Consider the following 16,593-nt stretch of genomic DNA (forward strand, 5'->3'; position numbering starts at 1 on the left):
TTGCCACACATGGTCTGTTCAAGCATCAAAATGAAACCCACTTTCTGTGCCTTTTTCATTCCCTTAATTCTTTCAGCCCATCAGTACCCTCAGGTGAATAATGGACAGAACCTGTCAACAGTAAGGGGTATCACAATAAGTTCAGCATCAAGCAAATAGTCCAGGTAATCAAATCTGTCCTCAGCATTTTCCTTTCTCATACATACTTCTTATCTCCTGGGTCCCCATTCTCTATGAGTTTAGTAACCTAACCTCCAGCTGTCTCCCACCTCTCAGTTCAGTACTCCATCCAGGCCCACCCTATTTGAAATAAAGCTCTTAATTATTCTCTGTTTTCTAAGCAAAATTAGTGCAGTCTCACAAAATAGAGCATTATAATGTGCCAGTTTTGTTTCAGTGAGTTATTGATTTACTAGTAGAACATATGAGAACTGAAAGCAGATGCTGAAAACCAAAAAATTAACACTGAAGTTTTCTTATCAGAGGCTAACTTACCAGTGTCCTCAAATAAGCTTCTCTGTTCTCTTCATAGATTTGAATGAAGTGACTCCACAGCCAGGAGTGTGAACTGCACTGGCCAGCAAGTGTACCAGCCCTGTCATACTGGAGGCTGAGACAGGTGGACACTGAGTGACATTTCTGCTTAGCTAGAGGTCCTCAAACATGGCTCTCTACCTCAGTTCTTCACTGTGGCTACAAATCATTTGTAACTGCTACCTTTCCCACATGGCATTCCCACAGGCCTCCTAAAATTATTAGCAATCAGGAGGTTCAGTCTCTTGACCTGTCAGCAATAGTGCCTTTGTTATAGTCCTGTCTTGGACTTTTACTTTGGGCTTAACAATCAGAAAGATAAATGAGCTGCAATACCTCAAATATTCATCAAAATAAGTTGAAATCAATTTTAGAATATCTATTATTTGATGTGCCATAGTATGTATATTTGAGAATCAAATCTAATTTTCATTTGCAAACAGCACCACGTACAACATTCAACATTATAAATTCCACCCTGATGATCTTGCAGAACAAGAAACTGAAGCCCAAAGAAGTTAAATGATTTGCCACCAATGACAGAGGATTTAAGTGGCAGACCTTAGACCAAGATTTCTTGATTTTTAGGCTGGCTCTTATTCTCTCATCTTTTCTCCTCTATTTTTTTTAACCATACATGCTAATTTCTCAACCAAGGGGGAAGAAAGCATTTGTACAAATCTTTGTTCTTAATATAAATAGTCAGTGTTGGTACAGCTGGTGGTCACCATGTCCATGCTATATGTTATTGACACTTTGTTTGTAATTGGCTATTTTAAATGACTACCTCCTAAAAAAGAGAAATAGGTTTCTGTTAAACACTCTTCACATGTACATTTGGCAATTCTGTATTTCCTAAGGCTACTAACAATGATGATTTTGAGTGTAATATGCAGGCATTATGCTTGAAAATTATTGATTAAATTCCCACAGAATCAAAACAATTAGAAATTGTGCATGCTAACATAATCATTTTCTTTGTTGTTAAATGCGACAGCATTGTCTTCTAAAAATTATAGTACTATGCCTTAGCTGTTGTATGTTTTTTGAATTCCTTTGAAAATAAGACCTTCAAATATTATTTTTTTTAAATGTCAATTTAGTCCAATGCTACACGTGACATACTCAAACAGGAAGAATTATTGTTAAAGTGCTACTGGGAGACAGCCAAAACATCTCCGTAAGGCTGATTCCTTTCCTCTTTGCAATAGCTCATTACCAAAGGTAAAGACTGAGTAGTATGCACCACATTACTGGCCCCATAAATCCCCTAAGACGAGCAATCAATGTTCTGATGCTAATCATGTCAACTACACATAAAGCTTCTTAAGACTTCTTAAAGAGTTACAGCAAAGACTTCTGGGAAGATAATATATGGTAAAGTGTACCTTCCTATCCTCCTTTTTTTTTAACACAAGTGGAACAGTCAGGTGTAACTGAATAAAGATTAGATAAAAAGAAAAATAATCCTAATTAGATTTCAGATAAACAAAATTTGTGGTGCCTATATTGTTCACATCATATTTCCCCTAATCCCTATAATTGCTAAAAATACCAAATTAAATACCACTCAGATTTCCTTACAAAGTGTGTGAACTAGTGCATTAAAAAGCCAGGTTAGCACCAACAAAGTTTATAGGGGCAACTGCATTCAAGACGCACATGGCATACCTTTAAATAGCACTGTTAAAATACCAAATAAAATGTCAAAATCTGTCAGGTCTCTGGCTTTTATAAATTGTTTAGACTGGGAAACATTGGGGTTTGGACATTGTTCTTTTCATGTGATGTAGAAAAGAAGAGACCGTAAAAAGAAAAGAACAATAAAGCGTAGATCATTTTTGAAGTTCTTTCATGGAAAAACATACTCTGGATCATTACCCTTTTAATCAACAATTTCCTTCTTCCTCCCAATCCTTCCCGTCTGGTATTTACCTTTCTCCCCCTTCCCTCCCCTCTCTCTGGGTGGTATTCTGAGCTTATACAGAGTATTCAGTAATCATATTTTAAAAATTGCTTCAAAAGAGAATCCCAGGAGGGCATGACAGACATGCATATACTGGGTATTTTTAACCTGGACCATAGCTTTACTCACCATGTCTATGCTCTTAAAAACACACCAGAGTGCCCTGACCACAGTTTCCCCAAGGAGAGGAAGCCCTTCTGAGCAGGACCAGCTACTACCTACCTACAGACTAGTTATTATCACACCTTAGTGGCCATCTTTCTGCCCTCTTCCCTCCGCCCCTTTTCTTTTATTACCACACCACACTCCCACAATTCCCAAACAACAACATCAGTGTTTCAGCTTCTTCTCTGGATTTCCCACACTTAATGCAACCCAGACCTCACCTTCAGCTCTCCTGAGGCCACTTTGGAAGCCAGCTCGATGACACAGCCAACAGCCATGCGTGCAGCACCGGACGAGTGCAGCTCATTCCAAATGGTGTCACTGTCCACCTGAGCAAACAGTCAGCACAGCCCGAAGAAACGAGAGAGGGAAAATGAGAAGGACAAGGAATAGATGAAAAAGGGAGGGAGGGGGAGGGAAGAAGAGGAGAAGGGAAGAGAGAGAGAAAGCAAATTTGTGAGGAAGGGCTGGCAGGCTAACAACCTATGTACAATAACATTAGTCTTCCACCCTGGCCAGCTGAAAAGACCTTCTGGACACGGCTTTGCTTATACTTTTTCTCTATACTGACTTCTCCAATGGAAACACATTCTTGCCATGCCTCACTGCCATTCCCTGTTTAGATTTCTCATTACAAACAGCATTACATAGGCCGGATCTGGCGTAGTTACAGGCCTGCTAGAAACCAGGCCCCAGTAGTAGATAGAGTAAAAGCTAAGAGCACTTAGCTATACATAAAAATCGGATTTGCAAGTGCTAGTGGGGGAAAATTCAAATACCTTTCTGGCTGCAGGTTTACAGGGAGCCAAAGACAATTATTAGGCAGGTAGCAGTAGCAGTCAGTGAGTAGGAAGTAGCAACCACAGTTCAGGTTCTCCAACTAAATGGAAGGAGTGTGTGGTCCTCACACTTAAAACATTCACAATATTCAACTGCAAGGAACAATTTGGTTTTCAAAGTAGAAGCTTAAAATTTCTAACATTTATTACAGTTTGGCAGCTGGTCTTCATGCAGATTGGTATTATTAAAATTGGAGAGGCCATTAAAATACATGGTTGCTTCTATAAGAGAACATTCTTATGAAAACAAAGTATGAACTGATATTTTTGATTTACCTTTATCAAATACTGTTTACTCTTTTTCATGCATCCAATAAGATAACATATAACAAGGACAAGAAAAGTACAACAGTGGTTTATAAAGATATATATATGTTACATATATTTATGTGTAAAATATTTCTTAATATATGTAAAAAAAACGAATGGTAGAGGTCTTTAAAGTTACAACACATAAATTACTTCAAGCACCAGGAAATGTAATAAAAAATTTGTGACTGCGCAAGTAGAAAGACTTTTTGAATTGGTCAAAGAAGGGAAATCCCACACAAAATAAAGATATTTTTAAAAGAATTAAAGAGACCTAATGACGTGGAACAAATACAATAAATAACAATTACACATATTCACAACGCATTAAGCAGTTTCCTAAGCATTTTAACATGCCTTTTCTCATGAGATCCTTAGCAACTTAAATTGTCAAGATCAATGAATAAATAAATAATAAGTGGGAACCATAAATAAATAGAAAAATTAGGATCTTTTCAACAACAGCAGAGTGGTGGTGAAGACAGGTTTCTGAATCAAACTGTCACAGTGAGGTTATGGCTACCGCTAAAACCTGAATGACAGTGGGCAACTAATTAACATCTCTGTGTTTTGGTTCCCTTACCTGTGACACACCAACTTTTTAAAGTACCATCCACATATGATTTTGGTGAGGATTAAATGAATAAGTGATAAGCAAATGTTAGGTACTACTATTTAGGCTACTATTAAACCCATTTAAAATGCCTTACACATAGTACCAGCCTAATAAGTGTTTATTGAATGAGCACACCAGGGCTTAGAGAAGCTACTCAGCTGACCCAAAACCTTCACACAGACCCCTGACTCTGACATCACCAGTCTTTCTACTACACTCCTGAAATAACTCTTGCTTTCTAAGAACATCAAGCCTTTGTCATAGTCAACACCATCATGGTAAACACTACCAGCTAAAAAGTGAAAGAATCATCAAATGGACATGGGAACCAAATCATTTGCCCTCCAAACCAAAAGCTTTATTTTTACTGAACAATGTAAGCACTTATCTGAGCTTCATATAAACATATCCTTGAGGAAGACAGTTGTTCAAGTTTAAAATGAAAACCAACATTTACATTGTGCTGCATCATTTTTAGTCAGTATTACAGAGCTACAGGTGCCATAGAAAGTCCTCATTAATCAGAGTTAAAGTTGGGGCACCTGGGTGGCTTAGCTAGTTAAACGTCCACTCTGAATTTTGGCTCAGGTCATGATCTGACACTTTGAGCCCTGTGTTGGGCTCTGTGCTGATATTGTGGAGCCTGACTGGGATTCCTACTCTGTCCCTCCCCTGCGTGCATGCTCTCTCTCTCCCTCTCTTCCTCCCTCTCCCTCTCCCTCTCTCTCACTCTCTCTCTCACTCTCTCTCTCTCTCCCCCCAAATAAATATTTAAAAGCCAAATTTAAAATTATTGTAAAAGCAAGCAAACATAAAACATATCAATAAATCCCAAAGACGTGGGGCGCCTGGGTGGCTCAGTTGGTTAAGCAACCGACTTCGGCTCAAGTCATGATCTCACAGTTTGTGAGTTTGAGCCCCGTGTCGGGCTCTGTGCTCCAGGTCAGAGCCTGGAGCCTACTTAGGATTCTGGCTCTCACCCTCTCTCTGCCCCTCCCCTACTCATGCTCTGTGTCTCTGTTTCTCAATAATAAATAAATGTTAAAAAAAATTAAAAATAAATAAATAAATCCCAAAGACTTAATGAGTAACTCAAAACCACACATAATTCTACATATAATTCCACATATAATTCCTTTTTACTTGACTTTGGAATATACTCAGAAGATTTTGGAATTCTTGTAGAGATAAAATTCTGTGTCTGTGCCATCAATTTTTGTGTATAAACTTCTACTAATCAAGATACTTACTTTTTTTAAATTTGGCTAACATTTGTTAGGTACCCACTATGTAATAGATGCTAAGAGTTATATAGTATGGGGGTTACTTTTGTCAAAAAGGTATGATCATTGGTTGAAAGAATGCTAGACACATAGATGCTTAATGGATACTTGAGATTTTGACTACATCCAAAGTTCAGGCTTATCCTTAAACAGGTTCATTAGGGATCTATGAAATTTATCAGCCATTTATTTACCTACATTTAAACGTGAAAAACATGTATTTAAAGAACTATTTCAACCTGTTTTATGTATACTTACTTTATAACTAACTTAATAATGGTCAAGTTTTTTGGATATAATCTTTCCATAAATGGTAACTGTATTTAATTCTAAATTTATTAACAGATGTTGTCTTAGCTCACCTGCCATAACAAAATATCATACACTGAGAGGCTTAAATAACAAGATTTTATTTCTCCCAGTTCAGGAGGCTAGGAAGTCCAAGAAGGTATCAGCCAATTTGGTTTCTAGTTAAAATTCTGTTTCAGGTTTCATCCTGGCTTGCAGATGGCTGCCTTTTCACTATGTCCTCACACGGCCTTTCCTCAGTAAGTGCATGTAGAGAGAGACCCCTCTCTCTTCCTCTTCTTATAAAGCTACCATTCTATTAAAGATCCCATCCATATGACCACCTTTAACCTTAATTACCCTCAAAAAACCCTATTAAATTAAATCACATCAGGAGTTAGGGCTTCAAAATATGAATTGGGGGAAGGATACAATTCAGTATGTAGCAAGGTTATATCCCAAAAACTTGTTTATAAGTCAATTTATAATCATATTTTCCTAAGACATTGTGTTCCAAGTAGTTTTTCAGGACCATTAGCTATTTAGCTACTAAAAGCTACACACATATATTTGCCATGTTATAGTTTAACAAGAGCTCCAATGGTAAGAAATCTTGCACAACTTGTGAACTCTCCTGACTATGTCACTAGAAGAGACGTCCAAATCTACTTCCTGCCATTCTCAATGGAAAAAAAGTATTTCTTATCCTGATATATCCATTTTACTGGTTGGAGAAACTGCCAAAAACATTTCCCTACATGAGTGATACCATCAAGAGGGCATCTTCCTATAAAAGCTCTGATTTTAACTACTGCAAAGCTTTGACAGCAGAAAAAAACTCTAGGTAAGAGAGGACGGTTGACTCCACCAATCGTTAATGGCTCCTGGCATGGAATGGGATCCTGAGTGGTTGGGGGATAAAAAAGGAAAAAGAGCAAGAAGGATTAGACTTTGGTGGATATCTATAACTGGGATTAAGGAGCTGAGATGATAATACAATGATGATAAAGGTAGAGACCAGAAGAGCTTAGAACTGTAAGACAGGTGCTCTAGCATTTGAAAGTTGAAGGTAGAGAGAGTAGGACAGTGGCATAGAGTTGGATCTGGGTATGGAAAATAATTGTAAACAATGTAAATTATTTAGATTAGTCCAGGAAAGGGGAAAGAAATGGTAGTGGAGCAGAAGGCAATCCTGTTGACTACACTAGCTGGTTCCTAAGATCTTGCTAAAGTTGTTGAGATATGCAAAGCAAATTCTTAAAACCAAAACTACTATAATCTGAAAAAAAATTAATTTGCTTATATCTTTTTTGTTCTTTCCGTACACCACATTCACTTCTCCTAAGTCTGTTCACCAATTTATTCTTCAGCATGATGTGTGTGTGTGTGTGTGTGTGTGTGTGTGTGTGTGTATACATATCCATGCACACATGTATACGTACATTAGGAGGCAGTGAAATGTGAACTGAAAGGAAGATTAGCATTGATATAAAATAAATGTAAAGAAATTGACATTCAAAATAGGATTTTGCATCAGTACACAAAAAAATCCAGATTTTGTAGTAAAAGAGGGTTTTTTCCAAATTCTTTTATATATTAAGAACTAAGCCTGATGGTCTCAGGTTATAGTCCTACGTTAGTGACAGTATAAAGACAATGCTACCATTGCATCTCTGATACTCAGAGGAGAGAGTTTTTCTACTTATGACAATGAGACCTAAAGCTTACAGACCTAGGCTATAGGTAGGATATAATAAGAGGAAGAAAAACCAAAAGTCGTCCCTTCGGGTTCTGAGACAGTGGAAAAAGGCAACAAAAGGTGCAACAGAAGCATCCCACTAGGGAATCCTAACATACTCCATCCTGCAGTGGAATCAGCAGAAACTGAGCTGCTTCAAAGGCTGGAGATTCAGGAACAATAAGGTGGACTAGGGAAATTGCCATGGAAGCTTGCATATTCAGAGGACAGCATGAGTTTCCAAGGACGTCATCAAATTTCCATCCCTCCTTCAGATACCCAAATGCCATCTTGGGAGAGGAAGCTGAGAGACTGAACAATTACCTAAAAATATTGCATCCAATAGTAAGTTGATCTTGAAGAAAAAGAATTGTAAAATTGAAAGGAATCTCTTCAAACTTGAAGAGATGCATATATTGTTAACTGTGGAGAAGATCAGTGTCATTAGAAGAAAAAGAAAGCATATCTACAACATACGAATGAGCATGGCTGATTCTAATTTTGTATCCCATTTTTAAGGTCAGGAATTTAATCTGCTGAATGACAGGGAAAAAGGTCTAACCAAGATCCTGGAAGAAGTCCCCAATGATATGCTATATATATGACTAGGGGGTCTATTAATGTATTTTAGAATTAATGTGGCAATATACAACTTACTGCCTCCCCCCCCCCCCAGAAATAATCTGGAATTTTTAGCAAGCTTTTGATTACAAAGTATTCTGAAAAACAGACTGTTTTCAACTTTCAAATATTTCTGTATAAATGTACAAAACATGAAGGCAGCTTTAGTAGTCTGCTGTGTAACTGTCCACAGAGGCTTTGTTTTATTGCCAGAATTAAAATCTATCAATTTTAAAATAGTCCCCTCAAAATTCAACTCACTTTTAAACATGTAGGAAGGTCTGGACCTTACATGTGTCCAAAACTGTAGTTCAGAAATGTCAGATGAGGCTGTCCCACAAAAAGTCTTTCTGTGTTAGGAACCAAGCACATGTGGTGAGATACTGGTGGAAATATGAATAGGGTAGAGAATTATACAAGCTTGGTTCACAAAAAAAGATTTAGTCATCAGAGAAGGAGGCACAATTCTGAAGACAGTACAGGACATGACACTGGGATCCTCCTAGCCCATATTTCCAGAGCCTCATGTCTATTTATTAGGGTAGGAAGGGTAAAGAAATGGAGAAAACTATAAGTAAAAACTGAAATAGGCAATGCATTTTATATTGTTAAAAAATGAGATTGAAGTAAAATACTTTGGTACCAAATTGAACATTTATGTTAAAAAAGGGGGAGAGTCACATTCTCTACTTCATTATGGACCTCAGAGAATCCAGGGCAACTGGCAATGTGACAACCCCAGAATAATCAGCAAAGGCCAGTAGGCCTCATCAATTGGAAGGAAGGAAGGAGGACAAGAACAAGAGATGGGGGGAAAAATCTAGCAATTCATAAGCACATAGCAATTACTCACACTAGTCTAAAATAGTTAGGAAGATTCTCTATGGAGGCATGGAGGTAGAAGAGACAGTAAGGGTTTGAAAAGCACCGGTTACATATTTACTTACAAAAACTTAGTCACTAGGTAATACTATTCACATCTGAAAGAAGACTACCATGTTGCAATCTCTATAGCTATAAAAGATACAAAGGAGGATTACTGAATCAAACCTGATCTATGGAACATGAATGGTAGAAACATCATTTATTCACTTGGAGTCACAGCAGAATGCAATTCAGGAAATATACAGAGAAAGTGATAGAAAACTAATAAGGTTTTCTATCTAATTTCATGTTTTTCAGTTTTATTATTATATGTTGCCCTATTCTATAAACTTCTATTCTTTATTATCTATAAATAATAATGACAATAATAACTGCTATTATCTCATAATTATAGAGTTCTTATTAAGATCCAGACACTATGCAAATCTCATTGCCTATATAAACTCATACGATTCTTACAATAATCACTGGCATAGATGCTATTATTAAGCATTTCTGTATATGAAATTCAAAGAGGTTATTCAGCTAGTAATTAGTGCAGCTGGAAATGAGAACCCAGAAAAACAGCATAAGCTCTTAATCCATACTTATTTTTATGTTAATAAAATCAAAATCTAAAAAGTGAATAAAAAATAAAATCATTTTGAAAAAACAGATTCTAATTTTATTTATAGAATCAAAGATTTTCGTAGTGAAATGCAACAGCTAAGACCTACATCACTTTTTCATCTGTAAAGGTATTGAATCTCTACCATGTAAAATTGCTAAAATATTCCAAAACTTCAAATGCCACAGTTGTATCGGGAGTAGCTGGGCATTTTGTAATTTTATAATTTGTTCACCATTATTTTAAAGCAGTAGTCTTAACGGGCGTGTTTTAAACCGTCTTCCCTCCCGCCCCACCCGTGGTGCCCATCTGTGAATTTCTGAAGACATTTTTAGTTGTCAAGACTGAAGGGGCAGGTGAGCTTCCAGTGTCTGTTGAGTGGAAGCCAGGAATGTTGCTAATCATCTTACAGTGCAACAGGACATCACAACAAAGAAATATCTGTCAATGTCAATCATGCCAAAATTGAGAAATCTTGCTCTATAAACATTGAGATCCATATAAATATCAGTGCTCCCTTCTTCATACTGGCTGCTAAAACTCTCCACGACAAATTTGTGGACCTTCTCTAGTAAAAATAGTAGATACTACAGCTCACACCTTATAAGCTAATCTCATTCCTAGCTCATGTATCTATCTTCACTTTTCCATGATTACCACACTTACTTTTGAACACACGTCATGTTTGTTTTGAAAGCTGCTTTAAATCCTTTATGGAATATGACAAGAATAAAAGGAAAACACAGAGAAAGAACGAAGCAGCAAAAACAGCAGAGAGAGAGTCCAGAGAGCAGGCAGAGCAGAGGACAGAGAGGAAACAGGGAGGAAATCGCTTTATATTTTCATTGTTAGTTTTTAAAGTTGTGCTTTCTCTCTTGCTTTTTCTTTGGAATACAACCAAGAATCATTTTTATCAACATTGTTCTTTTCCTGAATTTTTCCAAATAATTGTGTCGCCTGAATAGAATCAACACTAATAGAAACTTATTTTAAAGGGCTATTCTGCCCTTTTCAGTTTCTTCAGTTTCACGAATTTAGTGACAGAGCCAGGAAAAACCTTTCACAGTTCTTCCCATTCTTTTGCTTCAATCTCAACTTATTTTCCCCTAATACATCAAAGAAGTGGATGGCAATTTATTATAAAAATTTCAAAAAAGAAATAATTATATAATATCAGTGGCAAAATAAAAGATCAAAGGACATCATGATTATTGGCACCTATACGAAAAAGAAAAAAGAAAGAAAGAAAGAGACAAGTTCTACCTATTCAAAGTCAGGTCCTTGAGAAATGTTTGTTCATTAGTATTTTGGGTTTGTCCCTGCATAAAAGTAAGGCAGGGAGTACACGGACAGACTACTGCCTTTGAGTGGTTATGATTCATTTCGTTTAGAGGAAATATGTAAGTGTCACACTTCCCAATGTTCACTTTCTTTGAAACAGATTTTGAGCATCTGAGAGCTGGGTAATATTTCAAAAACCATTGCTTTCACAGTTTCTTTATCTTACATCAATTAAAATGACCAAAATCCTTGGTCAGGATTTTTTAAGAAATCAAGATGTTGCTTGAGTGCCATCCCAGACCCTTATTCAGAAGCCTCTGTGCATCTGCAATTCCTTCGGGTAAGCACTTAATGACCATCAGGTTTTTTCCTTTTTTAAAAAAACTGTTTACTCTGAGAATGACCGCATAAAATTCAACCAGCAAAATGAAAGTATGATACACAGTACACAAAATAATCAGAGTTCCAAGTAAGCTAAATGTCCAATATGTACCTCGACACTGGATAATATACATTGTCCATGTAATTTATGGTTTAAAAAACAGCAATAACAACAACAATCTTCTCCTTAAATGCTGCCTCAGATCTGTAGCAGGTATAATCTAGATTTAACTGAAGTGTAAAGAACTTCCTTGGTGTTAAGGGCATTAGTGACTAATATCAACAAGTAGAGTCCATGAACAGGAAAAGGTACAAAGAAAATAGCTCAGAGAGTCTCACATACTGAAGTGGAACAATTCAGGCCTAAAGCAGTAGCCACATGTTCGAAAGACTCCAGAGGTCAGACTGGTAATGTAGATGTAATGTAAGGTAAGGTAAATGAGAGAGGGGGCCTTTGGGGTGATTTTTTAAATCTTAAATATTGAGAAGAACTCATTTTTTAAAAAATCCCCAGCCAAGCTAAAAAGAAACTTATCTATAGATGTGCTAAATATGGCTCCTGGGCTATCAGTGCGTAACTTTTGCGGTCCAGGGTGACTTATTTCTTCTACCCAAAGCTTGAAAATTCTAAAGTAGGAAATGGGGGGAAGAAAAGTATCTCAGAGGAACTAGATGGGTTGATTTCTTGTGTGAAATGATCATAGCCTAACTAAAGATTTCTTAGAGTGGGGCACTTAGATAACTTCTCTAACTCGTGGGGGGCGGGGTATGTTTATTAAGCATTCTAGCTTTGCCTGAGGATAAGACTAGAGTAAGGATGCTTAGGTTAACATTTTAAGTAAAGGCTACAAATATTCACAGCACTATGAAAAGTTTTATTGCATTATTCAAACGTGTTACTTGCGAAAATACATGGTGGTGAAAATTATAATTAATTCAGCAATGTTTTTAAATTAACTTGAAGCATATTAATTGCAGTAATGTCTACATGAATTTGAAAATGTAGCTTCATATTTTTGACACATATTTATTCAGTCCTTGGACAATGTTGGGTGTGCATAGGAATTCATTTATTAATAACTTCATGGCCCTGAAGAGTTTGTGAACATAAGAACAACTGGTCTATGGCACAAGAACAGACACTGAGATCAATGGAACAGAATACAGAACTCAGAAATGGATCCACAAACCTATGGCCAACTAATCTTTGAACAAAGCAGGAAAGAATATCCAATGGAATAATGACAGTCTTTTCAGCAAGTGGTGCTGGGAAAACTGGACAGTGACATGCAGAAGAATGAACTTGGACCATTTTCTTACACCATACACAAAAATAAACTCAAAATGGATGAAAGTCCTCAACGTAAGACAGGAAGCCATCAAAATCCTTGAGGAGAAAGCAGGTAAAAACCTCTCTGATCTTGCCTGCAGCAACTTCTTACTCAACACGTCTCCAGAGGCAAGGGAAACAAAAGCAAAAATGAACTACTGGGACCTCATCAAAACAAAAATCTTCTGTACAGCGAAGGAAACAATCAGCAAAACTAAAAGGCAACCAACAGAATGGGAGAAGTTATTTGCAAATGACATATCAGATAAAGGGTTAGTATCCAAAATCTATAAAGAATTTATCAAAGACAACACCCAAAAAATAAATAATCCAGTGAAGAAATGGGCAAAAAAACAGGAATAGACACTTCTCCAAAGAAGACATCCAGATGGCTAACAGATACATGAAAAAATGCTCAACATCACTCATCATCAGGGAAATACAAATCAAAAACCACAAGGAGATACCACCTTACACCTGTCAGAATGGCTAACATTAACAACTGAGGCAACAACAGATGTTGGTGAGGATGTGGAGAAAGAGGATCTCTTTTGCATTGTTGGTGGCAATGCAAGCTGGTGCAGCCACTCTGGAAAACAGTATGGAGGTTCCTCAAAAAACTAAAAATAGAACTACCCTACAACCCAGCAATTGCATTACTAGGTATTTATCCAAGGGACACAGGGATGCTGTTTCGAAGGGACACATGCACACCAATGTTTATAGCAGCACTATCAACAATAGCCAAAGTATGGAAAGAGCCCAAATGTCCATCTATGGATGAATAAGATGCGGTGTGTATGTATGTATGTATGTATGTATGTATATGTGTGTGTGTGTATGTATATATATATATATATATTGGAATATTACTCAGAAATCAAAAAGAATGAAATCTTGCCATTTGCAACTATGTGGATGGAATTGGAGGGTATTATGCTAAGTGAAATTAGTCAGTCAGAGAAAGACAATAATCATATGACTTCACTCATATGAGGACTTTAAGAGACAAAACAGATGAACACAAGGGAAGGGAAAAAATAATATAGAAAACAGGGAGGGGGACAAAACAGAGGAGACTCATAAATATGGAGAACAAACTGAGGGTTATGGGAGGGGTTATAGGAAAGGGGATGGGCTCAATGGGGAAGGGTCACTGAGGAATCTACTCCCGAAATCATTGTTGCACTATATGCTAATTTGGATGTAAATTTAAAAAAATAAAAAACAAGTTATATATAAAAAAAAGAACAATTGGTCTAAATTTACTTTATTGTTTGGGGGAGAGAAAGCTAATAATGATAATAATAATAATAATAATAATAACAACAAGTGGTGAATAAATAATTAGTTAACTGTGGGGGAGGGGTTCGGAGCTAAGTTCATAAAACAAGCAAGTAACCTGAATTAGTCTATTACAGGTGTAACTGGATTCTTGGAATGAGGAAAGAAATAAAATAAAGCAGAAGAAATACTAAAGAGATAATGACTGAGAATTTATCAAAAAAAGTGAGACCACAGATCCAAAAAATTCAAAACAGAACAAAAAAATGCCATCAATTCAATTACAAAAACAAAACCACACCTAGACACATCACTATCAAACTGCTAAAATATTTAAAAAAAAAAATCCTGAAGGAAGCCAGAGAAAAGAAACACATTACATGAAATCTTGAACTAAGAACAGGAATGTTAGCATATTTCTTAGCAGAAACTATTTAAGCTAGGAAACAATGGAGTCACATCTTCAAAGTTTTCAAAGGATAAACATGTCAATCCAGAATTCTATACGAACAAACATATCTTTAAAAGGTAAAATAAAAATTTTCAGAAAACTAACTGCTGAAGTATTATACTTCCATCAGACCTGAAATACAAAAAATGGTAAAGAAAAACACTCAGGAAATGAAGAGTGCTGAAAATCATAATTATGAAGGCTCATATAAGAGAGACTTTTCCCTTATTTTTATTCCCTTAAAACCTTGACTGTCTAAAGCAAAAACAATAACAATTTTATTGAGGGTTTTATGGCACATGTAAAAAGTCAGATGTATGCCAACAAAATATGTAGAATGACAGGACTGCAAACAAACTACTATAAGATTGTCACATTATATAAGAAATAGCGTAATATTACTGACTTTGAAATGTATTAATAAATGTAGATACTAGAGAAACTACTAAAAATATAGATAAAATAAGCCTATAATGGAAATAAAAACATAATTCTCAAAAATATTCAATCCAAAGGAAAGCATAAAAAAGAAAAAGAAAACAAGCAAAAACAGATGTAACAAGTATATAACAACTAACAAGATGGTTGATTTAAATTCAACCATAGCAAAACCTCCCTAATATAGAACACTGTTATTCAAAGTGTGGTCCATGGAACCATGGTGGTCTCAGTCTGACAACAAGATAAACAAAAGCAAGCCTTTAGAAACTTTTATAACAAATTTTTGGAATAATTTTATATCTGTTGAACCTAATAAAAATGAATTTGCATTTTGTACGGTTTTTAATCTCTTTTTTAGTAATTCTTTTTTATTACATTTTACAAGAGCATTGCTCTGTGACAGGAAATAAAATGTAAGCAAACAAAATCTTGTCCTTTACCACATAATAATTTGAGGAGCACTGATTTCACAGAGAAAGGACTTTCCTTCCAAATTACACAAAGATTGAATTCTACTTGGGTAAGAGAGCCACAAAGAAAAGGTAAAGCTACAGGTAAAATTGGAAATGCGTTAAGAGTTTGAAAATAAATTAACCCTAACAAGATAAGTTGTACCAAGAGAGAATGGCTACCAATATAATTTGTCAAAGCATTATACTACTAGTTTGTACCTAGAGGCTTTCATAGCCCCAGGATTTGGAGAAATTGTCAGGTTTTTTAATAAGCTTTTTAACAGATTTTCCAAGGAGCCAATCTTTGGACTCTTCCACTTTATTCCATTATTTTAGGTGATAGCTTTGGCAATGGCTTCATCACTGTTTAGTGCAGTATTACCTTATCTATTTTTTGACTCTAGAGTTAGAGTTAGAGACCTTGAAAACTATTTCCATTTACAAGCTGTTCAAACATGGGCAAGTTTATTAACCATGCTCTAAATAAAATGGAGATGAAACCACCTTAGTCACAGGATTATATCACCTTCCTCATAGGATTATTATTAGCATTAAATTAGTCAATGCATGTAAAGTGTTTAACATAGTGCAACACAACAGTGACAGTAGTAAGTTCTCAGTAAATATGTTCACTAAGAGAAAAAAAAATCCCAGAGTTTTGGTTCCAACATTACTTTTTATTCCGCGGCACATCAAAAACAAAAATCATCTGTGATAATGCTAGAAGCCAGAAACTACTTCTAATCAGAAAGCTACATTTTCTTTTTTTTTTTTTTAGCTGCATATGGATCTAGTTCAACTGGAGTTTCCTGAATGAATGTGGGCCTTTTCCAAGCACATCCAGCATAGCTCAATCTCTGGCACCCGAAACAAAGCTAATGCTCTGAAAAGCCGCACGTGATAGAAATTAAGCTACCTGTACTGAAAGTGGATATGAAAGTATTTTAAAAGGGAAAGAGAATGACTTAGAAGAAAAGGAATTTAGGCACAGTCTCCTTTGTATAATCGAAACTTAGCTTGTTGATTCTTTTCGGAAATATTCCCAGAGTTAAAATATAATACTAGTTTGCCCATTTACAGAACAGGTTTCATACGCACTGAGCATGGTTAATGTGGTACATG

At 36.1% G+C, this 16,593-nt stretch overlaps 1 protein-coding gene across 23 annotated transcripts in view; it reads right to left on the reverse strand.

The window, feature by feature from the left end:
- Positions 1-16,593, reverse strand: part of HDAC9 (histone deacetylase 9) — a 739,528-nt gene that overhangs the window by 227,655 nt on the left and 495,280 nt on the right. For all 23 annotated transcript variants that reach the window (XM_053218342.1, XM_053218337.1, XM_053218355.1 and 20 more), the window contains one exon: positions 2,887-2,994. In XM_053218342.1, coding sequence (XP_053074317.1) covers positions 2,887-2,994 — 108 coding nt within the window. The remainder of the gene's footprint in view (positions 1-2,886; positions 2,995-16,593) is intronic.

The sequence above is a fragment of the Acinonyx jubatus genome, chromosome A2 (genome assembly GCF_027475565.1).
Source record: "Acinonyx jubatus isolate Ajub_Pintada_27869175 chromosome A2, VMU_Ajub_asm_v1.0, whole genome shotgun sequence".
In the NCBI taxonomy this organism is placed as follows: domain Eukaryota; kingdom Metazoa; phylum Chordata; class Mammalia; order Carnivora; family Felidae; genus Acinonyx; species Acinonyx jubatus.